At 52.7% G+C, this 26,359-nt stretch overlaps 3 protein-coding genes across 5 annotated transcripts in view; 1 reads left to right on the forward strand and 2 right to left on the reverse strand.

Moving 5' to 3' along the window:
• Positions 1–663: 663 nt before the first annotated feature.
• Positions 664–12,516, reverse strand: Tmem127 (transmembrane protein 127). Of its 3 annotated transcripts, none has more exons than XM_004633159.2 (4): positions 12,371–12,516; positions 11,684–11,975; positions 3,725–3,889; positions 664–2,835 (listed from the first exon to the last, which is right to left on the reverse strand). In XM_004633159.2, exons 2-4 carry the CDS (start codon positions 11,925–11,927, stop codon positions 2,528–2,530), a joined length of 717 nt encoding a protein of 238 aa, XP_004633216.1. In that variant the 5' UTR covers positions 11,928–11,975; positions 12,371–12,516; the 3' UTR covers positions 664–2,527. The 3 variants fall into 3 exon arrangements, with proteins under 3 accessions (XP_004633216.1, XP_023573236.1, XP_023573235.1); XM_023717468.1 differs by having other exon boundaries at positions 11,684–12,000; XM_023717467.1 differs by having other exon boundaries at positions 11,684–12,088.
• A 201-nt stretch (positions 12,517–12,717) lies between these two features.
• On the forward strand, positions 12,718–17,446 carry Ciao1 (cytosolic iron-sulfur assembly component 1). Its single transcript, XM_004633160.2, has 7 exons — positions 12,718–12,992; positions 13,379–13,527; positions 13,753–13,864; positions 13,961–14,049; positions 14,297–14,498; positions 15,068–15,155; positions 16,235–17,446. The coding sequence occupies exons 1-7, from the start codon at positions 12,854–12,856 to the stop codon at positions 16,473–16,475; spliced, it is 1,020 nt and encodes a 339-aa protein (XP_004633217.1). The 5' UTR covers positions 12,718–12,853; the 3' UTR covers positions 16,476–17,446.
• Positions 17,447–17,640: 194 nt separating this feature from the next.
• The window catches only part of Snrnp200 (small nuclear ribonucleoprotein U5 subunit 200), a 31,261-nt gene continuing 22,542 nt past the window's right edge, over positions 17,641–26,359 (reverse strand). The window contains exons 31-45 of the mRNA XM_004633161.2: positions 26,130–26,357; positions 25,665–25,856; positions 25,404–25,582; positions 25,093–25,244; positions 23,817–23,925; positions 22,348–22,456; positions 21,974–22,163; positions 21,715–21,879; positions 21,420–21,541; positions 21,079–21,222; positions 20,819–20,995; positions 20,418–20,578; positions 20,249–20,330; positions 19,132–19,224; positions 17,641–19,051 (exon numbers count right to left, since the gene is read on the reverse strand). Of these exons, the coding sequence (XP_004633218.1) occupies positions 18,908–19,051; positions 19,132–19,224; positions 20,249–20,330; positions 20,418–20,578; positions 20,819–20,995; positions 21,079–21,222; positions 21,420–21,541; positions 21,715–21,879; positions 21,974–22,163; positions 22,348–22,456; positions 23,817–23,925; positions 25,093–25,244; positions 25,404–25,582; positions 25,665–25,856; positions 26,130–26,357 (2,247 nt within the window). The 3' untranslated portion in view covers positions 17,641–18,907. The remainder of the gene's footprint in view (positions 19,052–19,131; positions 19,225–20,248; positions 20,331–20,417; positions 20,579–20,818; positions 20,996–21,078; positions 21,223–21,419; positions 21,542–21,714; positions 21,880–21,973; positions 22,164–22,347; positions 22,457–23,816; positions 23,926–25,092; positions 25,245–25,403; positions 25,583–25,664; positions 25,857–26,129; positions 26,358–26,359) is intronic.

Raw genomic sequence — 26,359 nt, forward strand, 5'->3', positions numbered from 1 at the left:
TCTCTCTCTCAGAAAAAGGCCCACCCAGTGGGCTGCTCCCCCACGGAGGCAGAAGCTCTTCTGTGTGGTGCGCTTGGGGCCTTGCAACTGAGCCAAATGAATGGAGCTCACAGACTGCCACGCAGACATTTAGTACCTGCTTTGGCCGAGCACAGCGGCCAGGTCTGATCCCTGGTGTGGTGCGCTGTGCTGGCCCCGCCCCTGGGGCACAGAGACAGCAGTGGAGACTGGGCATGGTGGGGCTTGCCTACAATCCCAGCACTTTGGAGGCTGAAAACAGGAGGATCACTACAAGTCTCATCTGTGTAGTGAGACCCTGTACTCAATACATAAAGACAAAAAAGGAGGGGGTTCTTCTGCAAGCCTCAGGGGCTCCCCACAGAGGGCTGGAGTTCACAGGTTCTCTCTTCTACAGCCAGCCAGGGAATACCTGACACAGGCTTGGGTGGAGCCATCTCATCTCTCCCTGTCTGGCCTGGAAACTCCCTTTGTGGAAGGGAGTCCTCGGGTTGAGGAGGCTCCTGGAAGTGATGCCCTGTGCAGGGCGAGTCATTCTGACTTAGACAGCCTCGTGGACATGTCCTTCTCAGAGGAAGCAGATAAACCAAATGGGGAAAACTGTGACAGAAAAATGACAGACAGCCATTGGCATTGACATTCTTATTGTAGTTTCAGGTTTTTCATTGTTTTGCTTTAATTTTTTTCCTAGAAAAGAAAAACACAACCAGGGGGATTTATGTGACAAACTATCAGTGTTGGGATGGCAGAGGGAGAGAGAAAGGCGGGCGGCGTGGGAACCTAGTAAAAAGAGGGTTCCGAATCACGTGGCACGGTCCGCAGGGGAGTGTGCAGGTCCTTGTGAGTGACCATTCCCTTTGGCATGCGTGTTGAGTGCCCGCTCAGACATCCAGGGTGCCAATGACAGACTCAAGACTTTACAGAATGATGTAATTCGGCTCCTTGGCTTTGTGCTCAGGTACCATCTGGCAGCCACTCTGCCTAAGAGAAGGGTGTGGAAGAGTGGGGGTCGCGTTGGGACACACTTTGGCATCAAGTAGTGAACTCCAGCAGCCCTCGCTCGCATGCAGACGTGGTCTCCACACAGGCATCTGTGCAGACACCTCTGGTCCACCCAGCCTGAGGCAGATGGCGACACCAGTCTCTTTCTGGCCATGGCGCAGTGGTGACATCCATTCTCTGTGCCTGCCGAAACTGCCTGTCCTCTTGTAGGTGGGAGGAGAGTGGAAGAGACCTCCTGTTAGCTCAATGCTGACGCAAATCCAGAGAAGCCAGGAACTGGACAAGGACAACTTGGCCATCTGGATCCACACTGAAGGTCTCTTGAGTTTTGCTTACTTTATGCCCCAGGCCTTGGGGTAGAACCGGAGCAACAGCCAGGTAACAAGGAGCCAGACGTACACTGCCAGGCCAGAGGACACTGGGGGTAGGGGAGGCATGCAGCAGGCTGTAGCCCCAAGGTGCAGTCTAGGGACAGCTGGCCTGCTAGTCTGACCCCGACACACAGGGGCTCTGCCGGCTGGAATTCCTATGTGGGCGGGGAGGGTCCTGCCCTGCTGTGGCCCCCATTCCTGAGCTGAGGCCAGGCTACGTCTCAGAGCCGCAGTCCTGAGGAGCACCACGCTGGCCGGCCAGCCAGGCCACAGTCCTCAGCCCCTGGGACCACACGGCTCTGGTTCCACAGGGAGGCCCCAGGGAGCTAGAAGGGCCGGGTGGGAAGGAGCTGGGGAAAGTGGCTGTGTTCTTCATGGGGAGACCCGGGAGAGGGGACCACGGGCTCGGAAGGAACTGCGGTCCCAATATTGCAGAGCCCAAGGGATGGGACACATTGTGGAGAAACAACAGCCGATTTTAAAAAGAGAATGTCTGCTGTTGCTTGGTTTCATTTTTCCTTTTAAAACCACTCACATTTTAAAAGGCTAAGGGACTGGGAGACTCAGCCCCTTCACGCTGATCCGACGTAGGCACCAGGAGGCCTAAGTCTCCCACCCAGCTCCCTCTCCTTGCCTGGCACCAGCCACCTGAAGCCAGGGCAGGGGCTCGTGAGCAAGTGCTCTGTTCCCCATCAAACCAGAACACTGGGGGGAGAAGGCCGAAGACTAAAGTGCAGAGAATCCCCGGAGCAGGCAGCCTGGGACCGGGGCGCTTAGGAGGGAAGGAGGGGGCAGGCACAGGGCCACAGCTGTGGGACACACACCGACCTGGTGACACTTCTCTCTGGGACTGTCCACTCTCAGCAGCTTCCCAAGCAAAGTCCTGGTCCCAAAAATATGGCCCTTCCCTGGCTGGTAGTGACTCATGAGCAGGAAGGGAGCAGAGGCGGCGGGCAGAAGAGTGCTTTATGTAAAATCGCTGAATCCCAGCTTCTGGGAGCAGGGATGCAGGGCCAACCCTAAGGCAGAGTCTCTCCCGGGGAGGGTTTGATGAAGATGGTCGGGTCCTACCAGTGTGGACTGCGGGAAGCCGCTCCGCGGGGTGGGAGGGGCTGCTGACGGAAGCCCGGCTTCCACTAGGGCGTATAGGCAGGGGGTGGCTGGAACTGGTTGATGACCTCGTACTCAGCTGGGTAGGGCTCATTCTCCTCCATCTCAGACAGCAGCTCCAGTGCCTGCTCTTCCTCCTCTGTGGGGTAGTGGCGCAGGAGGTTGGCCGCGGTGGCCAGGATGGAGGCTCCGCCAGCGCCTGCTACCAGATAGAAGCTGACGGCAAAGGTGACATAGACCTGGGAGCCATGGTACTTCTTGTGCTGCTGCTGCAGGGCCAGGATGAGTTCGGAAGCCCAGTAAGAGAAGCCGATGACAGTGGCACACTGCAGTACTAGGGGACAGAGGGACAACACACGGGGATTAGCAGGCACCCTGCAGCCAGGATCCTTGAGGAACCAATCAGGCTCTCACCCAGTTCTCAGACAACCTGCCCAGCCCCAAGCCCCAGAAGGAGACCCTTGCTTGGCCAGGGGACTCACGCTGAGGTGGGACAGCGGCCTAACCTTGGATATGCAGTGGGAGCAAGCCACGGTGGCGCATGCCTGTCATCCCAGTGTCCTGAGGGGCTGAGCTGGCAGACGGCAAGTTCAAGCCTAGCCCAGGGAACTTAGCAACTTAGTAGAAACTGTCTACTAAAATATAAAATAAAAAAGCACTGGGGATGTAGCTTGGTGCAAAGGCTCTGGGTTCAATCCTCAGTATCTTAACAAACCAAACTGTAATTGGTATGTGAAGGGCACCAGATGACGATGGGTAGTTAAGGGATCCATAAGGTTGTGCAGCTTAGGAGCTGGAGGCGACCAACATCACAAGGCAAAGTGACATAACCACCTGGTCATAGGAAAGGAAGCAGCCACCTACAAGCATAGAGCCTGGTGTGCAGGAGCCGAGGGCAGGGGACAGGGAGCCCAACCATACCCTCTAAGAACACAGCCTGCTTCCTTGCTCAGTCCAAACCCTGAGCTCCAGTGGGCTTCAAAGGCCACCTGGAGAGAGCTGTGAAATTCCAGGCTGAACTGAACAACATTCCCTCTCTCTCTGCAGCTGGGCTCAGCAGGACACTGAGGCAAACTGCAAATGTGACAATAAGCTGTGAAGGGCTGGACATGTCCCTCAAGCACCTGGCACGCGTGTGCTCACAGATGAGGCTCACGTTCCCAGGCCGCCCAGCACAGCCCACCCCAAAGCAGTTCCTTCCCCACACAGCAGCCAGGGCTTACCCGTGAGAATATGGGCGAAGGCATAGCGGCGCGTGATCTTCAGGGCTGGGTGCTTGGGCCCAAAGACGTCCAGGAGGAATGCCGAGAGACTACACAGGATGCCCAGGAAGCAGAAGGCAGCAATGACCCGCAGGAGCAGCACTGTCTGGGGGTTCATGCAGAAATCTGGGGGGACAAGGGACAACCAAAGCTCAGGGCTGCAGGTCACAGCCTAATGTGGGCCCTGCCTGGAGCTCCAGCTCTTCTGCTGCCGTCTTGGGCAGCCTGGGAGGCCCAGCTGGTCTGTAGAGGGTGGGCATGACCTCGACCTCCACACTAGCAGACAGGAACCCGGTGTCACTGTTACCACATACTTCCTGTCATCCTCTTTAAAAGAGATGAATCTGCACAGGATCCCACCCCAATGCTTGCCAAGTTCACCCAGCTGTTCTCCAAAAATGCTGACAGTCAATCTGCACATTAACCGATTCTGCCAGAGGACACTCCCAAGCACCAGGGAAACCCCGCTGACTTCTGAGCAGAGACTCCCAGACCAGCAAAGGCCAGAGGCCATTCATGCCCCGCCTCCATCTCCTCTACTCAGCCCTCCCCTTTCTATGCCTCAGAGAAGTGAAGACAGTACACTGCATAAGAAAGGCCAAACACAGGAGGACAAATACCGCAGGCTCCACTCAGATGAGAGGCCGTGACGCGTCCAAGAGAGACACAGATATTTAAATGGCAACGGAATACCCATCTCTAACAAAACTAAACAAAAAAAGGGGATACAAAGGAAGGACCATTTTGTATCTGTATATACAAAATAGTTAGGATAGATATACAGCTACTTTCTCTTAATTCAATGAGAAGAAAGATTTGTACTAATAGTATTTGGACAGGATATCATGTCTGCATCTTATACTATGAATAACCACCAAGAAGATAACAATATGCAATGTATTCCTTATTGAAATTGTCCTATTAATTGGTTTTGAAACTGTCTCATTGCTGTTTCTCAATAAAATTAATAAATTTTAAAAAAAGAGACACAGAGCGATGGTTTACCACGGCATTATTACTGTGTGTGCAGAGTTTCAGGTTGCGATGATGGAAAAATTCTGGAAACAGATACTGGTGATGACTGTACAACGATGTAGAAATATTTAATGATGCCAAGCTGGACAGTGCCATTGGTCATAGGGTGCTTTTTCTTTTTTTGACACAGAGTTTTGCTATATGGTTCAAGTTGGTTTTGAACTATTAGCCCAGGCTGGCCTCAAACATGGGACAATCATCCAGCCTTAGCCTCCTAAGTCCTGGGATGACAGGCATTTGCCACCATATGTGACTTATCATGGTAAATTTTATGTCAGTATGTGTTACTACAGAAAAAATAACATTGAGAGAAGAGGGAAAAAATCGAAGCAGTTTAGGCAAATGTGCAACTACAACAAGGCATTTAATGAACTAAGATGCTGGGGCAGGGCTCTGGGATAGAGCATTTGCTTAGCACGTATCTAAATTGAAAAAAGAAAGAATTTAATGGAGCACCTGCTTAGGCAGAGCAGAGGGACAGGAGTTTGCTCCCCGACACCACATGCCACGCCGGCACCACCCCTGGGGCGCACTGAGATGGTGACTGAGACCGGGTGTGGTAGTGCACGCCTATAATCCCAGCGCTTGGGTGGCTGAAAACAGGAGGATCGCTACGAGTCTGTGTAGTGAGACCCTGCAGATCACGTACTGAATACATTAAAAAAAAAAAAAAAAAAAGGAATTTAATGGGGTTAGGGATGTAGCTCCGTGAGAAGGCAAAGGGTCCCTGGGTTAATTCCTAGTACCACCAAAATAAAACAAAACACAAATTCTCCAGGTAGCTGCGGGCTGGGCCCAAAGGCTCCTGTGTCTCCATTTGGCTTCAGGTGACCCAGGAGGCCACCCTCAGAGCTATCTGTTATGATCTCGTCTGCCGGCCATCTGCTCAGGGCCTGAGCATGTATTGTGCGCCAGTCCTGTCAGCAGCCGGCACCAGGGAAGAAGGGATCAAAGCCCATGGCTCTCACCCAGTAAAAACTCCAGAAGCCGAGGGTGTTGATACTCAGACACTGTTATTAGCTGGCACTTGCATGGCATGTGGCAGAGATGGGCAGGATGTATGCGATCTTTTAGTCTTTTCTTGGAATAACTGCTGGAGGCAAGACTGACTGACTGACTGTCTGTCTGTCTATCTCTCTCTCTCTTATGGACAGGGGCTCCCTATGCAGTTCAGACTGTCCTTGAACTCACCATGTAGCTCAGACTGTTCTTCAACTTACACTGATCCTCCTGCCTCAGCCTCCCAATACCTAGCCATTTTCTTATCCCTAAAAATGTGCACCAATTATATACATCACTATGTCCTTAAATTTCACAATACATTTATTTTAACATTAAAAAAGCTGGGGCTGGAGAAATAGCATAGTGGCATAAGCATCTGCCCAGCAAGGTCCCAAGTTCGATCCCTGGTAGGTGCACTGTGCTGGCCTGTAATCCCAGCACTAGAGAGGCTGAGAAAGGAGGATCACTGAGTCTAAACAGTGAGACCCTGTATCAAATAAATTTTTTAAAAAGGATGTGCACCTGCTGGCAGGCCTCACAGAGGACTCCCAGCAGGCACACATCTTTGGCAGAGCCTCACACACCCCTGCAGGAACAGCTGCTGCAGAGATGGTCAAGTGCTGATCCTTGCTGCCAAACAGCTCGTCACACAGCTCAGATGTGGATTCAGAGGCTCTAGGAAGTTAAGTGACTTCCTGCAAGTCACACAGTGACTGCAAACCCTGCCCTGTGCTGCTTGGAATCAGCAGGCACCAGCCAGCAGCCTTCTCTCCTGGTGGAGATAATCAATCACGTCCTAAGGAGGTGCACGTGCTTGCAGGGTCAGATGCTAATGGGAATGCTGGCAGCGTGTCCGTCGCAGAGCCTGCAGCTGCTGAGCTTGCTAGCAGACCAGCTGGAAGCATGAAATCTCCAAAACAAAAACAGAAAAAGCAAAAAGCGGTTTGGGTCATTCAGCCAGTGGAAGTGCTCATATGGGGCCTTCCTGGGTAAAGCCTGCTTGCTGTGGTGCTGTGGCCTCAGAGTCCAGCTTGAGAAGTGGCCAGGACATTGCAGAGGCTCTGGACCTGGCGCCAACTCCTATGGCTAGACAGGCTCCAGGTTACCCTGTGTGGGCACCTGCCCCACCCTCAGCCTGCACCTCAGGGATCAATGAAAGCAGTGGCTCCTGCCTCAGTTGCCACGGGTGCAGGGGGAGGACCCGCTGACGCTGACACTGCCGAGAAAGGAGGCTCCCTGGACGTCACTGCCCTGCTGGCAGGCAGCTGGGCCAGAGTCACCACTGGTACATCTTCCTTTCGGCTTTATTGAGACAGGATCTTCCTAGATAGCCCAGATTGGCTTTGAACTCACAGCAAACCTCCAGCCCCAGCTTCCCAAGTGCTAGGATGACAGCGTGTACCTCCATGCCTCGCGGCACCTTTCCTTCTTACACTGAGACTTCCTAGCAGTGTTGGGCAGAAGAGGCACCTGTCAAGGCCAGACTGAGGGTCTACCCCACCAGGGTGACAATGTGGTACCCAGAAGGGGCTTTTGACCCAACATGAAAACAGGTTTTGTTTTCCGGAGTGGGGTGGTGCACGCCTGTAATCCCAGCACTTGGGAGAGTAAGGCAGGAAGACTGCCATGAATTTGAGGCCAGCCTGAGATCTACTGTGAGTTGAAGACCACACTGAACTACATAGTGAGATTTTGTTTCAAAAAAGAAAAAAAAAAAAAAAAAAGAACAAACAACAACAATAACAAAATCCAGATTTCGTTTCAACTCTTTTCACAGAAGCTGCAAGTGACCCTCAGGTTTAGTGGAGAAGCCCGAAATGGGCTGTCCTATTGGGTGACACGTCTGGATATCCCAGGTGCTCACTCTGTGTTACCGGCAGACCGTCACCAGGGGATCTCAGAGAATACAAGGACAGGCTGTCACCCCAGACATGCTGGGCACCCAGCTCAGGACCTCTCCTGTCCTGGGGCTACCGCCTCTGCATCTTCCTCTCTTCCCCTGTGAGGCATCGGTCTGATAGGGAGGGCTCCCTAGAGGACTGCTGGAGGGAGACACAAGGCCCGAGGGGCACACAGCTATGGCTTTGTGGGAGAAAGGGCACACAGGACAAGGTCCCAGTTTTAAATCCAAAACAGTGCTGTGGTCCACAACACTCAGGCAAGACACAGCACGGCACACCCTGCAGTTGGGCCCTGCCTGCTTCCTTGGGTAAACACTGACCGTCCCCACAATCATCAGGAAAGAAGGCAGCTGCTGTGTAATAGGATCCAAGGAGGTGACTTTGCCCAAGGTCGCCTGAGTCACCAGCTGGATTTGTTTTGCAGGCCTGGGCTCTTCCTGTCCACCTGCCCCTCTTCCACTAATCCCCACCTGACCTGCGTGGGCTGTAGGCCCCTCCCCATCACTCATCCCCCAAGCATTGTCCCAGTCCCTCTCTGTGTGTTGTCCCACCTGCTCAGCCACTCCACACTGTGATATTTTTGGCTTCCCAACAACACTGACAAAGGCCACCAATAGGGCCCCTATGTGCCCAGCTGTGTCACCCTGCAGACACCAATGGTGCCTGCCAACTTGCTTGAGGACAGGCCCCACAGACCTGCACCAGCCACCACCCTTGGGCCTTTCCTGGTGGGCCCTCAGGCTCTGGGCTTCCATCAATCAGAATTCACTGGACTTCAAATCCCAACCTCCTCTTCCTGCTAAGAGGCTTCCTGAGACGCTGGCAGAGCTGCCCTTTGCTGGCCATGCTGAGAAGCAGAAAGGATTTGGGGCTCCTCTCCCCAGGGCTACTGAAGAAGGTCTGGACCTAAGCCCAGGTTAAAGAGCGGTTTGGCAAGCAGGTAGTCTCTGGAAGTGGAAGAATTCAGGGCAGAACCTTCTGAGCTGGGCTGCAATTGCTAAAAGCTGCAAGGCTCTGTGGATGGTGCTGGGAGGATGCGAGGCTTTGCTGGCCTCAGGACCACCCCCCAAGGCACCGTGGGACAAAAACTCAGCTAGAACTAGGAGGCTGAGGTAGGAGGATCTCAAGTTCAAGCCCAACACAGTAGGAATACAGCAAGCTTAGCGAGACTTTGTCCCCCTCAATTTTTTTTTTAACAGGACTGGGGTTAAAGAGCTGGGCACAGTGGCACACACTTGTAATCCCAGCACTCTGAGGCTGAGGCAAGAGGATTGCCATGAGTTGGAGGCCAGTTTGGGCTACACAGTGAGACCCTGTCTCAAAAAATTACAAAAATAAAAATAAATAAAAGGACTGGAAATGTGAGAAGGTCCTGAGGTCAACCCCAGTATCCTAGTATGGCACAAAAAAAGAAAAAAGATGGGTCACTCCAAACAAATGAAAAGGAAACACGGAGGGCACTAAGGTGTGGTAACGAGAACGTGGACTTCAGAATCAAAGCCACCCAAGCTGGCTGTGTGTCCCTAAGATCACCCACCCTCTCTGAGCTGAGACCTCCATGACACACTGACAGCAGCACCTGCCAAACCCAGGTACTGATCAGGAGAAACAACAAGCTCACATGCAGTGCGCCTGGAGTGGTGCTGAGCGATGGTGCTTGTCACCTGCAGAGACCCAACAGGCTCTGTTCTCCCTCAAGAGGATCTATGAGCACCACACCTGTGCTTGCAGCTCTGCTCCTTCTGGAGATGGGGGCTACGCCAGGCTTCCAAGTCACAATTGCTGGACCCAGAGGTCACACAATCACAAAGGATACCAAGGTATGAAGGCTCAGTAGGATCAAGAGACCAGGTAGGTATACAGAGAGAAGGGAGAAGAAAAGCAACAGGAACCTCCTGATTCCTCAGTTAGCGTGATGGCTCCCGAGGGACCAAGGCCAGCTCTTCTAGTAACAGACACCAAAAGTTCCCAGCTTGGTGTTTTTTTTTTTTTTTTTTGCGAAACCGGGGATTGAACTCAGGCCCTTGTACTTATTCTACTGAGCCATCTCCCTGGCCCTGTTCCCAGCTTGTGATGGCCCAGGAGATAGCCAGGCACACGGACAGAAGCTATACCGGGTTAGAGTACCAAGCAGTAGCCAGGTGTGGTGGCACACGCCTGTAATCCCAGCACCCTGGGAGGCCTAGGCAGGAGAATCACAAATTCAAGCCCAGCCTGGGCAATTTAAATTTAGAGACCCTGTCTCAAAATGAAAATATAAAGAAGGGCTATTGATACAGCTCAGTGCAAAGGCCCTGGGTTCAATCCCCACTACCCCACCACCACCAACACCCTCTAAACATGTAGAGAACAGACTGAAAAGGCTGAAGTGACATGTTTTACAGAAGACATCCAGTCCGAGTCCTTTCTCAGAAAGGGCAAACGCATGTGTGAACAAAGAAGATGGTGTACCATTATTTTTATTTTAACTGCCTTTAACAAGGATGCACACTAAATTACAATCTCATAAGATTACTCTTTATGACTACTGAAGCGAAACAAAGGATAGACACCGTAAGTGAGAAAGAACCATTTGATCTCTATATCAATAAATGGGCGTCAGTCACAGCTACGCCCCCCTGTGCTGGGTAGCCTTACGGAGAGCACTTCACTCTTCAGGGCCATGGTTTCCTGGGCCTCTGCAATTCGGATGTGGGGTCAGATCAGCTCCTCTCCATCATGAGACTTTCATGAACCCTCTACCCCAGGGGTGAGCGGAAGTTCGCTCCCATTTCGCACGTGACACTGAACTCCTGAAACATCCTAACTCTGTGGGATCGAGCAACAGGCCTGCTTGAAGGGTGGGAAGCTCGCAGCTGTGCTTCCAAGAGGCACGGAGAAGGGAACATGCTGAGGGGAAAACCGTCCACACCCACTCCACCCTGGAGGCATCTGTGCTATCAGCCGTGGGCCAAGGGAAAGGCTTCCTACCGAAAGGCCAACAGGTGGACAACTTCAGTTTTAAAGCGCCTATTGGGCCAAGGGCACCATGAATATGAATTTGGAAACAAACCAGAAGCCCCCACCCTGTTCTGTACATCCTAAGGCCTCTAAAATCCAGCAGAGAAGCACAACATGAAGAGAAGGCTTAAGGATAACATGAGGCCACAAGCTGAGGTTTCTCAGCCCAGAGCTGCAGCAGTGGTACATGGAGTCAAGAAGTAGCTGGCCCTTTCTCACTAAATCCTGGGGCCTGAATCCTGCAAGAAGCAACAAGCAGATTCCTAACAGGAAGTGCTCAGATGAGGGCAGCAGACCCCTGAGGCAACAGGAAGAACTTCAAGAATGGTTCAAAAGATCTTGGGTGACAAACTGTGCCCTTACTAGGGACTGTTTGTGCTCCACTGACCATTTTTGGGTTCAAAACCAGACAGTGAAGTCCTGCCCTCCCCAGAACCTGTATCCTCACTCCTGGAGACAGGAAGTGGCCACGGAGCTAGGGTGCTCCCTGGGACAGGCCCTGGGCTCTTGCTGGCTATGCATGGACTTCTGATGACCTAAAAAGCCACACCCTTTTCCCTTAACAAAAGTCCGATTACCCTAGAACCCTAAAATATACTCTAAAATTTATGTACAATTTTTAGTTGTACTAAAATTTTTTCCTCCATCAGTCAGGCTACCCCAAAGCAGCTTGCTGTATCTCACAGGTTCCTTAGGAGGGGAAGGGAGATGGTGACACCTAGTACCCTTATTTTCTCTTTACACAACGCAGGCAGAATCCTAAAATAGCAGCAGACAAGATTAACATGGAAGGTGCTTTGCTGAAGAACATCAGAATTAATGAAGGGCTAGACCCTAAACAGAGCCACCTGGTGGGCACGAGCATCACGCAGGAGGGGGTGTTTGCTTCAAACAAGGACGGGTCTTGGTAGGTGTAGCTTTAGCCAGTTCCCCACGCCCCACCGGCCCCGAGGCCCGGAGCGCAGGAGCGCAGCGCCCTCACCTTTCAGCAGGTCCGGATGCACGTAGCCCAGCACGTCTGAGACCCCCAGCTCCTGGCGGGAACAGGTGCCTCCGTGGATGTGCAGCCAGGCGGGCTCGGCGAGGGCAGTGCACAGCGCCGTGATGGACAGGGCTCCGGGCAGCGCCGAGGCCAGGCTACGCTCGGGCTGCTTGGGCAGAGCGCTGCCTCCTGGGCTCCTCCGCCGGCGCCCGCCGGGCAGCCCTGCGCCTCCAGGGGCGTACATGTCCGGGGGCCGCCCGCCGTCGCTGTGCGGTCGCTGCGGGTCGCCTGCCTGTCCCGGGAAGGAGAGCAATACCCTGGGTGCCGGAGCGGGGTTGTCAGGGCCGACAGTGGAGGATGACGGGTGGGATCCAGGGCTGAGCAGAGACCAGAGGACGGCGGGAACTAGGGGGGCGGGGACCGGGCATCAGGATTTAGGGTGCGGGGCAAGGACCAAGAGTGAGAGGCCAATGGGGTCTGTGTGGATCAGGATGGGAAGTCGCGCGGATACTGAGGATCAGCTACTGGGGGAGGGGAGAACCTGAACCCAGGATCTTGGCCAGAGGGTGACGAAGGGTGGAGAACCCGGCTGGGCCGCAGGATCTGGGATCAAAGATCTAGGACCCGCACTTTCGGGTGCGACCTGCGGCATAAAAAGACCCTCCTCACTCTGCCCCTGCTCCTCACCGGTCAGCAGGCCTCAGGGCTGGGATGGCGCCGCTCCACCCTGTCACGGGCTTCTCGGCTGCCTGGGGCCGAGCGATCCCAGGCCCCAATCCCGCAACGCCCAGACCGACCCAGGCCGATGCACTTCCGGCTTCATCCTCCTAAGCCTCCGCCTCCTCCGCTCCCCGCCCCATGCCCCGCCCGGGCCGCTGCTTGCGCGCGCATACGGCTCTCTGCGCAGGGACTTGTGGGAATAATAGTTTGAGTCGGGCCGGGGACGCTTCCTGGTTTGGGGTAAGCGGAGAAACTACAACTCCCAGAAGCCCATGCGGCGCAACAGGCGCCCCACCCCCCACCCCACCCCAATTCCCAGGACAACCCGGGCTCTGGGCGGAAGCTCGAGGCTTTGCCGCGGGAATCTAGAGGTGGTATTTGGGGTACTTGCGGTGGGACCCGCAGTTGGCGCGTTGACTCTGCCCATCTGCTCACCCTTCGCCGGCCGCCATGAAGGACTCGCTGGTGCTGCTGAGTCGTGTTCCGGCGCACCCAGACTCCCGCTGCTGGTTCCTGGCCTGGAACCCCGCCGGGACTCTGCTGGCCTCGTGCGGTGGTGACCGTCGAATCCGCATCTGGGGTACCGAGGGTAAGGCCTGACCTAGCTGCACAAGCTGGCGTCGAGGCTTCGGCCGATGCACAGTGTGAGAGCTGAGGGAAGGATTTATCAGGCGCAGGGGTTGGCCAGTTCTACAAACAAAATGGCAAGCCAGTCCCGCCTGCTTCGGGAGTTTGGACAGTGGGTGATGCAGAAAAGTGTGTGTGGGAAGCTGGTAGGAGAGTAGCCCCAGTGTCTTGTGGCACTTCTAAATGCAGAAGGTGCCACCTCCGATTTGGCTTAGAAGGGTGTTTCCAGAGGAAGCAGGCAGTTCGTCTTCATAAAAGCATGTTATTAAATACACGGATCGAGCTTTGGCCTCCGGAGGTCCTTCCTGTGTACCCAGCCCCAGAACCCAGCCTGTCCTCTGCCTGTAGGTGACAGCTGGGTCTGCAAGTCTGTCCTTTCCGAAGGCCATCAGCGCACCGTCCGAAAGGTAGCCTGGTCTCCCTGTGGGAATTACCTAGCTTCTGCCAGCTTTGATGCAACCACTTGCATTTGGAAGAAGAATCAGGAGGACTTCGAGGTAATCAGGCTGAGTGACACCAGAACTTTTGCCTTTTTGCTCCCATGTGCTGTCCCTTACCATTTTAGGGCTGGTTTAGGAATATGAGCCAACCAGGGCCACTTGGGCGGGACCTGGCCTACAGCCTTCACTTAATGTTACCTACTATCCAGATCATGACCTTGGATTTTGACCAAATCCTAGGGTGACAGCTGCCATTAATTCTTCTCCCTGTTCCCTTTTCAGTGTGTGACCACTCTTGAGGGTCATGAAAATGAGGTCAAGTCTGTGGCGTGGGCCCCTTCTGGCAACCTTTTGGCCACCTGCAGCCGAGATAAGAGCGTGTGGGTCTGGGAAGGTGAGTCCAGGTTCCTTCGGATACAGCAGAGAACCAGCTCATGGACCAGCGTCCTGTGTCTCTGATGGGGTTGGCTCTTTTTTTTTCCTCCCACAGTTGATGAAGAAGATGAGTATGAATGCGTCAGTGTTCTCAACTCTCATACGCAGGATGTCAAGCATGTGCTTTGGCACCCGAGCCAGGAGGTAAGAGTCAGACTAGGTCTCTTCATGGAAGGAAATTTGGTGTGGAAGTTTTAGGCCAGGCTTCCGCTGATGTTTCCACTGGTATTTCACCTCAACTTGGCATTATAGTGATCTCTGTGACTGAAAAACACGAGTTCCTCTACAAAAATGGATTTCTGGGACTGCGCTGTTCTGGTAGGGGGAGTGTTGGAAGCACAGATACTTCCCGGGCCTCAGATGAGGGCTGGGTCTCTTTCCCTTCCCCCAGCTGTTGGCCTCTGCCAGCTATGACGACACAGTGAAACTGTACCGGGAGGAAGAAGATGACTGGGTGTGCTTTGCAACCCTCGAGGGCCACGAATCCACTGTGTGGAGTCTGGCCTTTGACCCTAGTGGCCAGCGCCTGGCATCCTGCAGTGATGACCGTACTGTGCGCATCTGGCGCCAGTATCTACCAGGCAACGAACAAGGTGAGGGTCCACTTGTAGAGCTAGAAGACTCTTTAAGAGCTTTGTAGTCAAGTTGCTAAGATGCCTCTATGAATCACAGCAAATTGGGGTCAGAAGTAGCATGGACCATAGAGGTTCTAGTTAAGAGTGCTAGAAGAATAGAAAGTTCATGGAGCAGAGCCATTTTGTCCAAGGGGCATGCAGGATGTAACGAGGAAAAGAATTTCACCCGAGAAGGTCCAGGGAAAGCCTAGCAGTGGTTGCACAGGCATTAGTGGTGGGACACCTAGGCTTCTGTGAGGGATGGAGATCCATGTGGGTAGGACAGGACAGAAGGGACTTGAGAGGAGTCAAGTGGGTTGGGTTGGCTAATGGGTAGGCATGAGCAGCAGACTAACCAGTTAGATCCAACATGTACCAGAATAGGGAAGATTTAGGAAGATTGGGGCCACACTGAGGCAGATAGTGAGGATGGGGACAGTTAAGAGACCAGGACTCAGGGCTGATGGAAAGTGGGGCTGTGGTGTAGTTTTGCCCGAGATCCCATGGACATGGCTACATCCTGGGGCTAAGAGAAGTCTATTTTGCAGGGGTGGCATGCAGTGGCTCTGACCCCACCTGGAAATGCATCTGCACTTTGTCGGGCTTCCACTCCAGGACCATTTACGACATTGCTTGGTAAGACTTGCACAGACCCACTGCAGTCAGGGACTTTAGAGATGGCATGACCCTGTGCTGCCATCTGCCACCGAAGATCTGAAAGCAGCCACTATTTCTTCAGAGCAGGCCTGTTTGCCCTGCTGGCTTAATGCTGGCAGGCCTGGGGTTCATAGAAGCAGAGAGCAGGCCTAGCCAGGCCAACCCGGGTTAGGATCCCAGCCTGTGAGGGCAGCACCAGCAGCAGCAGCCCTTGGGGTTTACACAACACTGTAGCATCTTGAAGTTACCATGAAAGCTGTGGGTTCATGACTAGGATTACTTACTTATTCTGGCAGGAGGAATCAAACCCAGGGCTTGTGCATGCTAGCAGGTGGTCTATCACTGAGTACATGCCCAGGCTCTTGATTGGGTCTATAGAGTTTCTAGCCATTTCTACAGGAGAGAAGGTCACAGGGCAATTGTGACTTTGAGAACTGGACCTAGAAAATAATCCTAAACCATGAACGAGGTTGATGTGTACGTAAGCTTTGTTTATATTATCAAACGTTTGGGAAAAACCTATGTGTTCAACAGAAATGGACTTAAGTACATTATGCTAAAATTCAATAGCTGGCCTGTTATTTTGTTGGTTTTGAAGTTAGAACTTCATGAGCTATGCTAGGATATAGCTCCTCAGTGGTAGACCACTTGCCTAGCATGCTTGAGGTCCTGACCTGAGTTTGTCCTTTTTTTTTTTTTTTGGTGGAACCAGGGATTGAACTCAGGCCCTTGTGCTTGCCAGGCAAACACTTATTCTACTGAGCCTTCTCCCTGGCCCCTTGAATTTGTTCTTTAGCACTAAAAAACAAAGAAAACCAACCTTCACAACAGTGGTGAACCGTTTATGCCGTGTGAGAAGTATGCCATCAGGCTGTAGGTAGGATAATTCTGTATTTCAGGGTAATTATATGGGAGAGCTGAGGTAGAGGGGAAGTGCCTGAAGGCAGAGGTGGTAAGGTTCGCAGCCCTTTCTGTCAGGAACCGAGGAAAAGCCTCCCTAACACGGTGCCAGGGTGAGAAAGCAGGACCACCCAGATACCTGCTGTGTGTTCCTCCAGGTGTCAGCTGACAGGGGCCCTGGCTACCGCTTGTGGGGACGATGCCATCCGCGTGTTTGAGGAGGATCCTGACTCAGATCCACAGCAGCCCACTTTTTCCCTGACTGCCCACTTGCGCCAGGCCCATTCCCAGGATGTCAACTGTGTCGCCTGGAACCCCAAGGAGCCAGGGCTCCTGGCGTCCTGCAGTGATGATGGGGACGTGGCCTTCTGGAAGTACCATCGGCCAGAAGCACCCTGAGCCACCCAGATGGGAGCATCCTGGGATCCCAGAAATGCCCTAAGACTTTTGTGGCCTGAGAAGACCTGGAGAAGCATCCTTGATTTTCATTCAGCGTGGTTACTTCATTCAGACCTGGCCACACAGACGCAGAGCTGCAGGGCCGCTTGCCTTTCCCTCAGACGGGAGGGCCTCAGTAGACCTCAGACCTTCAGTGCAGTTCTGCCACAGATTTGGCTTGCTCTAGGATGTGCTATTATACTTCGGGCAAGTGAATATAGTATTTAACTGCTGTATGTACATAGGACAACGTCCGTCTTTTCTGAAATTGTAAACGCTATGGAAATAATCCCTGAATCCAAAGTCCTGTCAATAGAGACACTGTTGTTTTGGAATTCCATCATGAATTGTCTGAAGGAGGTCTGTGCTTCCCAATTTCTGGATAAATCCCTGCGCTTAAGACATGTAATATTGAAGGAACTTTTTTTTTTTTTTTTTTTTTTTAGTGCAAGTTTGTGTAAAATAAGAACACCACTGCTTTCCGTTAGAGGCCCTAGAATACTGCCTGCACTATTATAATATGGGGACAGCTTGTCAGGGGTATGAGAAAATGAATCCAGAATGATATGAACCCTAAAAGGGACTTTCTACTGGCAATAGGCTCAGCAAGGATGGAGACTGGTTCTACCATGGGGACTAAAACATGAGACAGGAACTCATGGCCCCCTGAAGAGCCAGTCCAGCACACATCTTGCAAGTGCAGAGGAAGCAGAAAAAGGATGCTTCCTCAGGCCCTGTGGTACGCTGTCTGTAAGCAGCTCGTCATCCCACTTGGCTCCTGACATCAGGTTGGGCATGAGGATATCCAAGGGGACAGCTAGCACTTCATTTTCTGCCCTATAGGAACGTGTCCTTAGATTGGAGACAGCTGGCCCAGCCTCTAGAGCAGTGGTTCTCAGAATCGGAGACCCTGCATCCCGAGGTCCAGCGGGGGCAGCAACACTGCCTCACACCTACAGTAGGAAAGCTGCTGGCTTCCCTAGCCATGTTTCTGATTGGCAGCAACAGTGACTAAAATGTGTATTAAATGTTGAGCCTGAGAACAATTTCCAGTATGCTGAGAAAGTAAGGAACAGGGCGCTTCTGCCCTGATGAATGAAAAGTGGGTGGATAGCTGAGTTAGCGGTGTTCTCCCACCATGCACTTTTTATTTGAAAAAACAAATGGTATTCAGACTTGGCTGTGACTGACATTTTCTGAAAAATGAACAGAATGAACCTTTTACTGGTAAGCGCTCACTGCCAACAATATACATAAATGTGATTCCTATAATGAAATGCATTAACATTTGGAAATTATATAATTCAGTCAATCAACATTTTCCAGATGAGCAATGTTACAAAATCACTCAGGCAAGAGATTGAAAGTCTGAGGCCAGTGTGGGTTGAGTATGCAAGGTGCGCGGGTCAAGTTTGAGATGCCACCAATACCTTTAGTCTTGGCATAGTATCCAAAAACTGCCACAATTACTACCAGAAAAGGCCACTTAAGAACTCCCTTTTCCTGTCCTATCTGTGAAACCAATTCAAGCCACATACAACAGACTGAATGGAGCAGCAGCTCTGAGAACTTGGCTGTCTTATGGTAAGCCAGACCTAAAAGGCTACTTACTCTTCTCCCTGGATTCTCTTGTTTTTGAAGTTATTTTTCATAAAAGATGTTAACATAATGTTTTAAACTGTTAACATAGTATCTATATAATGTAGACAATAAAAGTCCTTGGAATCTTAATTTTTTAATAGCCTACACGGGTCCTGAAACTGAATCATTTGAAGACTGCCAGCCTGAGGGAGCTGCCCTTCGAGTTTTGTGCACATGCACTCAGGAACAGCAGCTTGCCGTGGATCTGGAGTTTGGGATTACAAATCAGATTGCCAAGACTGGGTCTGATCCAGCTGGTGCACCTCACAGAGCACTTCATTTGGGGTCTACATGCTTCAGGGGAGGTTAATGAGGGAGGTGGGTCAAGTAGAAAGCCTCAACTGAGAGGTCCCTGCCAGTGTTCCCTCCACCGGACTGAGGCTCAACCAAAGGGCAGCTCTGTCCTCCAGGTGCTCAGTAAGCAAAGTTAGTAGGTAAAGAACACATCTTGTCAGCTAACACCTTAGGTTGGAGAAAGAAACATTTAATTTGGAATCACTGAAAGAACAAAGGTTTCCTCTAGTTGTCACTTACTGGAATGACTAACAAAAGGAACTATAAAGAGCTTGCCAGTTGTGACACAGTTTGCTGGATGCCTGTGCGTGCTGGACCCAGGCTTTGCAAAGGCCAAGTACAAAGGGGCACTAGCCCCAACTCGCCTGGTCCTGGGCAACAACATGGTCTCCGTAACCAGCGTCTCAGGTCTCCATTCAGGACCAGCTCTCCTCTGGCCAAGAGCCAGTGTCTGGGACTCAGTCTGAGTCACTGTCCGTCTCAGCTTCTTTCACATCCACACTGAATTTGTACTCCTGGTCACAGCCCATGTATGCATCACTCATGAAATACAGGGTGTAATTGTGGGCACCAGTGGCTGGGGCCACGAAGTCCAGCTTCACCTGGAGAGAGCAGGCAGGAGTCAGGGAACACACTACTACCCTGCCCACCCTGGGACAGCTACAGAGCCAGTGATACTCACTTTTGCCTTCTGCTGCAGGGTCAGCCGCTTGATGGAGATGAGACTGTTGGATTTGGCATCTCCAATTACCACCCACCAGCCCTCTTCACGTTTCTGCAGTGGCCAAAGACAAATATTTCAGCATATAAAGTCCAGTGGCACTGGCAACTATGAAAGTGGTTATAAAGTAGGACAACAAAGAACTGGGAGTTTCCCAAAGTTCCTCCCAAAAACAGAATTTGAGACAATATTCTGCAACTGTCAAAAGGTTTCAGTGGACCTTGTCCCAAGGTCCCTAGTCATAGAGTCCTTATCACCAGGAGGGCTAACCTTTGGTGCCTGGCAGCTTCTGAGTATAAGGTACATGGACCAGATGAGGAAATCTTAACATGGTCAGGAGCCTGCAGCTGAGCACCCAAGCGAACCATGGCGGCCTCTGAAACCCTGCCTGTTGAGACTCAGCCTCCTCTGCTGGCCACTCCGCTGTCACAATGCACATGTGTCCTGATCTAACACACTCTCCTCAGACCCGAGAGAACCACCAGCTCATAGCACTAATGGTGAAGTTGGGCTAGTTCTGCTGCCAACCTGAAATGATTCCCCATTTAAGCAGATCAGATTTTCTTTCTGGTGATAAAGAATCAGAACCAGAAGCTCAGGGAAGTACACCTGACCAAGGAGACTGAACAAACACCACCTGGAAAAGCCCAAGCCCCAGAGCCATTTCAAGACACACGTGATATAGCAGTCACCCAGAACAACAAATTAAAAATAAACAGAGGGCTGGTGAGATGGCTCAGTGGTCTAAAGCACCTACTTAGAGCAAGCTTAGCGGAGCACAGGGACCGCGGTTCAATCCCCCAGCACCACATGCCAGCCAGCCCCGCCCCCTGGTGGGCTGAGCTGGCCACACACACACACACACACACACACACACAAAATAAAATTAAAAAAAAAATAAAAATAAAAAAATAAGCAGAAAAAAACAAAAAAACAGTCCATGGCCCTAAGATTAATTCTTAGCCTTGTGAATTCGTTATCACTCAATTCCCTCTCACCACGTGAAATGTACGTGCCAGAAACTTAGCCAGAGGATAGGTCCCAAGGACCCAAGGGAGAGCCAGGCTCCAGGACATACCTGTGGGAAGAGAGGTGCAATGACAGGACCTGTGACCTCCTCCTCTCGCTCCAGCTGCACCAGCACCACAACTGGCCCACCGCTGTGGGGAACACAGGACAGCTTGTGAGGGACATGGCCGCTGGTGCTCCAAGCAGTCCCACACTGTTCCCGAGGGCCCCCGGCTCACCTGCGGATGCTGTCCTTCTCTACCACTTCATAGGACAGTTCGATGTTGGGGTAGCGGTTGCAAAAGCGGGCCACATCTGCAATCTGGCCATCCGTGAGTTGAAGCAGCGCATTTCGTTCCTCGTCCTCCATCTCCATGATGTCGAAGACACTCTCCACTCCCTGCAGGGGGCAGGCAAAGCTCAGAAGAGGACACTGGCAAGTGACCCAGCTCTGGAAAGGCTGCTAGCGTCTCTTCTGCCACTCTTAGGTCATCTTAGAAAAGGCAGCTCCGAGAAGTACACAGCCCACAGAACGCAGCCTGTTAGCAGCTTAGCGTGGAGCCCCCAGTTTCTGACCCCCTCCGTGTGGTCCAGGCTCCTGGGCCATCCTCACCCAGCACCCGAGCCTCACGCAGCTCACCTTGTCTGTGCAGCGCTTGATATGCTCTGAGGTGAAGTGTGGCAGCTGCTTCAGGTAGGAGTCCTTGGACCACATGGCCTGGGTGACCATCTGGGCCAACTCCATGGCTGCCAGGGCAGGGCTGAGCCAGCCGTTGCTAGAGAGCACGTCCACGCAAGCCTGAATGAGCCTGATTGCCTAGGTGGGGGGAGAGCAGGTGGGTTGCACAGAGCCCGCCTGGCTGCCCGTGACCCGCCATGTCCCTGCTCACCCTGCTCTACCTTGCTGAGGATTTCCTCCGTGTCTGACTGCAGCTCAGCACTTAGCTGCATGCGGGACAGGTGAGCCTGCAGCAGCAGGTTGGTCTTCACATGTGGATCATTGAACTTCGGGTTATTCAGCTTGTGGGGGACCTTCTGAGCCAACTGAATGGGAAGGAAAAGTGTGATGTGCAGACACCAGAGAGCCTGCCCGAGGCTGGCGCAATCCAACATGGCCTGGGGCCCCAAGGGAAGGGAGGTGGGGAGGTGAGGATGGATAAGGGTGGGGTCCTGGGGGTGCTGGTGGCCGCACACATGTACCCTGGGCACTGGGCAAAGGTCCCGCTCCAGAACAGCCTCACCTGGCGCAGGAGATTGTCCTCATGGTGCCGGATGGGAATGTTCTCGTACTCCGCAGCGTTGGAGATGATCTCAATGAGCCCGCGCACCTTGGTCTTGGCATTCAGCGACATGCTGAAGAGCTCTGCACAGGAATGAGTGAGCTGCCTGGGCTGCACTGCACTCTCACAATCCACCCCGCTGACACGCGGGGGCACTGTGGCCCTGTCACATCACCCACACAAGAGCAGGCAGGCAGGCAGGCAGGCAGGCAGGCAGGCACAAAGAAACGGTCACTGCGCCTGTGCCTCAACTCACCGATGGTGGTGTAGTTGATGTAGTAATAGGCAGCAATCATGCCCAGGTTCAGGGGCGCCACGTCCATCTCGTCCTCAATGCTGATGCACTTGGACTGCTCCAGGTCACTCAGTGTCTGTTCCACCAGCTCAGACAAGTGGTCAGACAAGTGGCGATGGGAGATGCCTGGGGGGACGAGAAGCCGGCAGGTGGGTCAAGGAAACACCCCATGGGGGTGGGGAGAACCACCAGGGACCCCTGGACTCTGGAGCCCACTGACCCTGCAAATTGTAGTAATTAGGGTTCTGCGTCATCCGACGGTACAGAAAGGTCCAGGTGAGGTAGTCCACAGCATCCTGCTTGTTCTCGATGGTCTTGGTGACAATCTCAGCATTGAAATGGTCATGCATACAGTGGTCCAGGTGAGATTCCACTGGCAAAGGCTCATACAAAAACTTTTTGAAGAAATCCTGTGGTTTGGAGAGGGGAGAAATAAAAACAAAATATTGCAAAAAGGTAAATCAAAATCAAGTGGAAATAACAAAAGTAGAAAAAGACTAAAATGTTTTTAAAAGGTATCTATCATAAAAAAGAAACAGGACTCTGTTAAACAGGGCTCAGGATGTCCAGGTGTCACCTGCCTCCAAGACTGACCTTTTTGGAGCCCTGACACATGATGACACAGCGGCCCTCGTCATCTTGCAGGGGGCGGTTGGCGTGACCCACCATCTGCAGCACGTCATAGATGGGGTAGTCCACGTAGCTGGAGGCAGGAGAGGAGGAAAAGCAGAGCACACTCAGGTTGGAGGACTGCTCATACGAGATGAACAGAAAAGGTCCGGTTAGGACAAAACAGTCACAGTTGCCTTTCTCTTGCCACCTACATGGCAGGTTTACTTTAAGGCCCTGGATTCCTTACCAAGGCCCTTGAGCCAAAGTTACCAATCCCCCTAAGGCCAAGAATGAGGTGATTTCACATTAAAGGAGCAAATGCATACACCAAGGTTTGCAGAAAGAGCTGCATCTGACAAGTTGTCATCTAACTTAAAAGCAAACCAAGCAGCAGGTCCAGACATTGGAAATAAACCAAAACTCTTGTCTAAATCCTCTGTATTTCTGAAAAAAAAAAAAAAAAATCAAGAGCTCAATTATGCTTTTTCTGAGAAAGATTGACCTTGTTACTTTGCATCTGTTATTACAGTCACTTTTCCTATCTCATTTTTCCTACTCTGTGAAACACACAGGTATGACCACTGGCCTGGGGAGATCGCTCGGTGCTTTAAGCACCTGCCTGGCAAGCACAAGGACCTGCGTCAATCCCCAGTACCACATGCCGTGCTGGTGAAACCGGGCATGGTGATGCACACCTGTAATCCCAGTGCTAGGGAGGCTGAGACAGGAAGATCACTAGAGGCCGAGCTATATAGAGAGACTGTGTTGGTTGATACATTGTGTCAACTTGGCTGAATCAGCTTGGGCAGATCTCAGCATGGGGGCCTAGCCCTGCAGGTGGGCAGGGCCCAGGAATTGAGAAAGGCAGGAAGCCGCCCTGCCTGGTTTCCTGCCTTCCGCCCCCCTTCCGTCTTCGGAGGAGCTCGAGCTGCGCCACTTTGGAGGAGCTCCAAACTTCACTGTGGAGTGCTGATCTTCACAGTCAGCCCAGAAGGAAGAGAGAGGCTTGATGGACGCCGCTGCAGCTGCTGCTCCTCCTCTGCTCTTCACTGTTTTCTGCCGCATGAACTGCTGTTGTTTGCCTTGGAGCCAGCGGAATATGGACTGAACCCTCCACTAACTGTGAGCTAAATAAACCTTTCCTTCCTTCATTTTGAGTGTTGGGTATTTGTCCCAACAACGAATAAAAAGTAACTAAGACAGAGACCTTGTACCAGACAGATAGATAGATAGAGACAATTTTTTAAACAACGGCTAACATTCCTTTAGTTCTCAGCACCTGTTTGTGCAACCTGCTCAAATGTGGGGACAGCGACTACCAAGCCAATGTGCACTGAGGTCCTGACTGGAACCCCAGACCTGGCATGGTGGAACCCTGGCTGTACATTCACTGCCCTGTCTGCACACGCAAGTGGAGGAGGCTGCGCTGGCACAGCACTATTGAAACTCACGCGTGGATCTTGCCGTTGTAGTACTGGGTGTCCATGATGATCACCAGGTGCGCGGCCACATTCATGCCCCAGCAGAGACTTCGAGAAGCCACCACCACCTGGATGGCCCCTGGGCAGCAGAGGGGAGAGGCAGACTGAGGGAGGGGTTCTCTGGATGATGCAGGTCACTGCCTCTGGGGGCAGCCAGGGAGAACCTTGCGCTACACTTCACAACTCATCAAGGCAGGCTGGGAACAGGGCCAACAGGACCACGGACAGCACTACGTACGGTGGCGAGAGGACTACAGACAGTACTACATACGGTGGGTGCCTGGCTCTGGCTCTGGGACTCCCCTGCAATGGAATCCACGGTCCAGCAAGAGTAAGGTTTGCATTGCCCTGCAGACTGGTGCCAACAGAAAGAGCTAACACAGATCCAGCCACCACTTTCAGTGTTACGGCTCACTATGACCATGGCCCACACTAGGCAGTCTCCGAGTGGGCAATTCTGGGGGAGCATCTATACTTGGGCTCTACTAAACATCGGAACGATGAACTCTGTGGCAAGTGCCATAGATCACTGAAGAGACAGAGGGCACCAGGCCACCCTGAGGGAAATCAAAGCTCTGCTCCAAACTACATCCCTATGAGTTTATCACCCCAGGGAGTCTGGTATCCACACAGAACCAGGACTAGTGGGCAAACAGTCCCAGACTTTTTCTTTCTTCTTTTTTTTTTTTTATTCTTGAGACAAGGTCTTGTTATGTAGTTAAGCTGGCCTTGCACTTGGGTAGCCCAAGGCTGGCCTCAAACTATGGTGATCCTCCTGCCTCAGCCTCCCAAGGGCTGGGATTACAGGAGTTAGCCACGAGGTTTTGAAACAGCACTGACCTGCATGCATGTCTGCCTGTTCTCTCATCAGCTAGCTAGGCTAATGTCTATCCACCTACACTACAATAGTCTAGGGCTCAAATAAGGTAACAAAGTGGTGCTAAACAACTGGGCAGGTGTCTGTAGATAAGGTCACCCTGTCTGAAGGGTTATCACAATCTGGCCTTGGACTCAGCTGGCTCCAGCACTGAGGATCTTTTTTTTAAAATTTTTTTAATTTATTTATTTATTTATTTGTGTGTGTGTGTGTGTGTGTGTGTGGCCAGCTCAGACCACCAGGGGGTGGGGCTGGCTGGCATGTGGTGCTGGGGGATTGAACCGGGTCCCTGTGCTTTGCTAAGATTGTTCTAAATAGGTGCTTTAGACCACTGAGCCATCTCACCAGCCCCAGCACTGAGGATCTTACCTGAGCTGAACAGCTGCTCTACTAGGCGCCGCTCCATGGGGCTCAGCCCCTCGTGCAGGTAGCCCACGCCATTCAGCAGCGTCTCCTTGAGTGTGCTGTCACTCAGCTTCTCCAGGTAGGGGATCAGATCCTTCTCAGTGCAGTGTAGGAACCTGGCAGCACGAGTACAGGCTCAACTCGGGGTTCCAAGCCCCTGTGGGAACCCCGCACCCCGAGCTGATGCAGCCCACCCGGGCTCATCCATAGCACACCCTTCACATCACCCTGACCTGACCCCCACAAAACACTTGTCCCAGAAGCCAGGCCCCCACCTCTGCCGCTGGATGTCGGCTGCACAAGTGGTGAGAATGTCAATGGCGGTGAGGCGAGTCTGCTTGCGAGATGGGACGAAAACAATGACGGGCTTCTTGGGCGAGTGCTTGGTGATGGCGTGATACACGGGCTTGGCCATGGACAGCAGGCGCGTCTGCGTGTGGCTGATGTTGAAGCCCTGGAGACCAAGGGAGAAGCCAAGGCTGCCAACCTGGGTCACTGCACCTCGAGTTGCACAGGGACAAGAGAGCAGGACCTACCTGGATATGTAGCTCCAAGGGCACAGGGCGCACGTTGGGGTGGAAGTTGAAGGTGGAGGTGGCACTGCAGCCCAACCAGTGAGCCACATCCTTGGCGTTGGACAGTGAGGAGCTGAGGGCCACGATGCGGATGGGCCGCTCAATCTGGGAGGAGATGTAGCGCATCCGGGAGCAGATCACCTCTAGGACAGGCTGGGGAAGAGGGCGGGCGTCACTCAGGCCAGGTCCCCAGCCTCCACCTCCCCGCTCCCTCATCCACTGCTTGGTGGCTGTGAAAGGTGCCAGGTCCTCCTTCCACTGAAGGGTTCTACACACCCTGAAGCACTAAAGCTCCCAAGTCAGCACTGTTTCAGAGGACTTCCCCTAAAAGCTGCCCACCATGCTGAGGAACACAGAGGGAAGCACCCTCAACAGATGCTCCAATCTGCCCAGCACTGGCCCCTGGGGGTGCACAGCCCCACGTACCCCGTTCTCGCCCCCGATAAGGTGGACCTCATCCACCACGAAGAGGTTGATGTTCTGAACGTTCTTGCGCTGCTTCCAGCGCCGTGACAGGATGTCCCACTTCTCAGGCGTGCTGATGATGATGTTCCCCTTGCCCAGGAGTTTTAGGTCTGTGCTGGTCTCGCCCGTCAGGAGCACCACCTTCTTGCTGAGCCGGTCCTGGAACTTCTCGTACCAGTCCATGTATACCT

Source organism: Octodon degus, unplaced genomic scaffold (assembly GCF_000260255.1).
Source record: "Octodon degus isolate 3935 unplaced genomic scaffold, OctDeg1.0 scaffold00052, whole genome shotgun sequence".
Lineage (NCBI taxonomy): Eukaryota > Metazoa > Chordata > Mammalia > Rodentia > Octodontidae > Octodon > Octodon degus.

Bases quoted from the DNA above. Each gene is read 5' to 3' on its own strand.
- Tmem127 (XM_004633159.2), bottom strand. From the start codon at position 11,927: ATGTACGCCCCTGGAGGCGCAGGGCTGCCCGGCGGGCGCCGGCGGAGG. The intron at 3,890-11,683 runs GTGAGGGCGCTG...TTGTCCCCCCAG, and splicing joins GCATCCGGACCTGCTGAAAG to ATTTCTGCATGAACCCCCAG. The intron at 2,836-3,724 runs GTAAGCCCTGGC...TCTGTCCCCTAG, and splicing joins CTTCGCCCATATTCTCACGG to TACTGCAGTGTGCCACTGTC.
- Ciao1 (XM_004633160.2), top strand. From the start codon at position 12,854: ATGAAGGACTCGCTGGTGCTGCTGAGTCGTGTTCCGGCGCACCCAGAC. The intron at 14,050-14,296 runs GTAAGAGTCAGA...CCCTTCCCCCAG, and splicing joins TTTGGCACCCGAGCCAGGAG to CTGTTGGCCTCTGCCAGCTA. The intron at 15,156-16,234 runs GTAAGACTTGCA...GTGTTCCTCCAG, and splicing joins ACCATTTACGACATTGCTTG to GTGTCAGCTGACAGGGGCCC.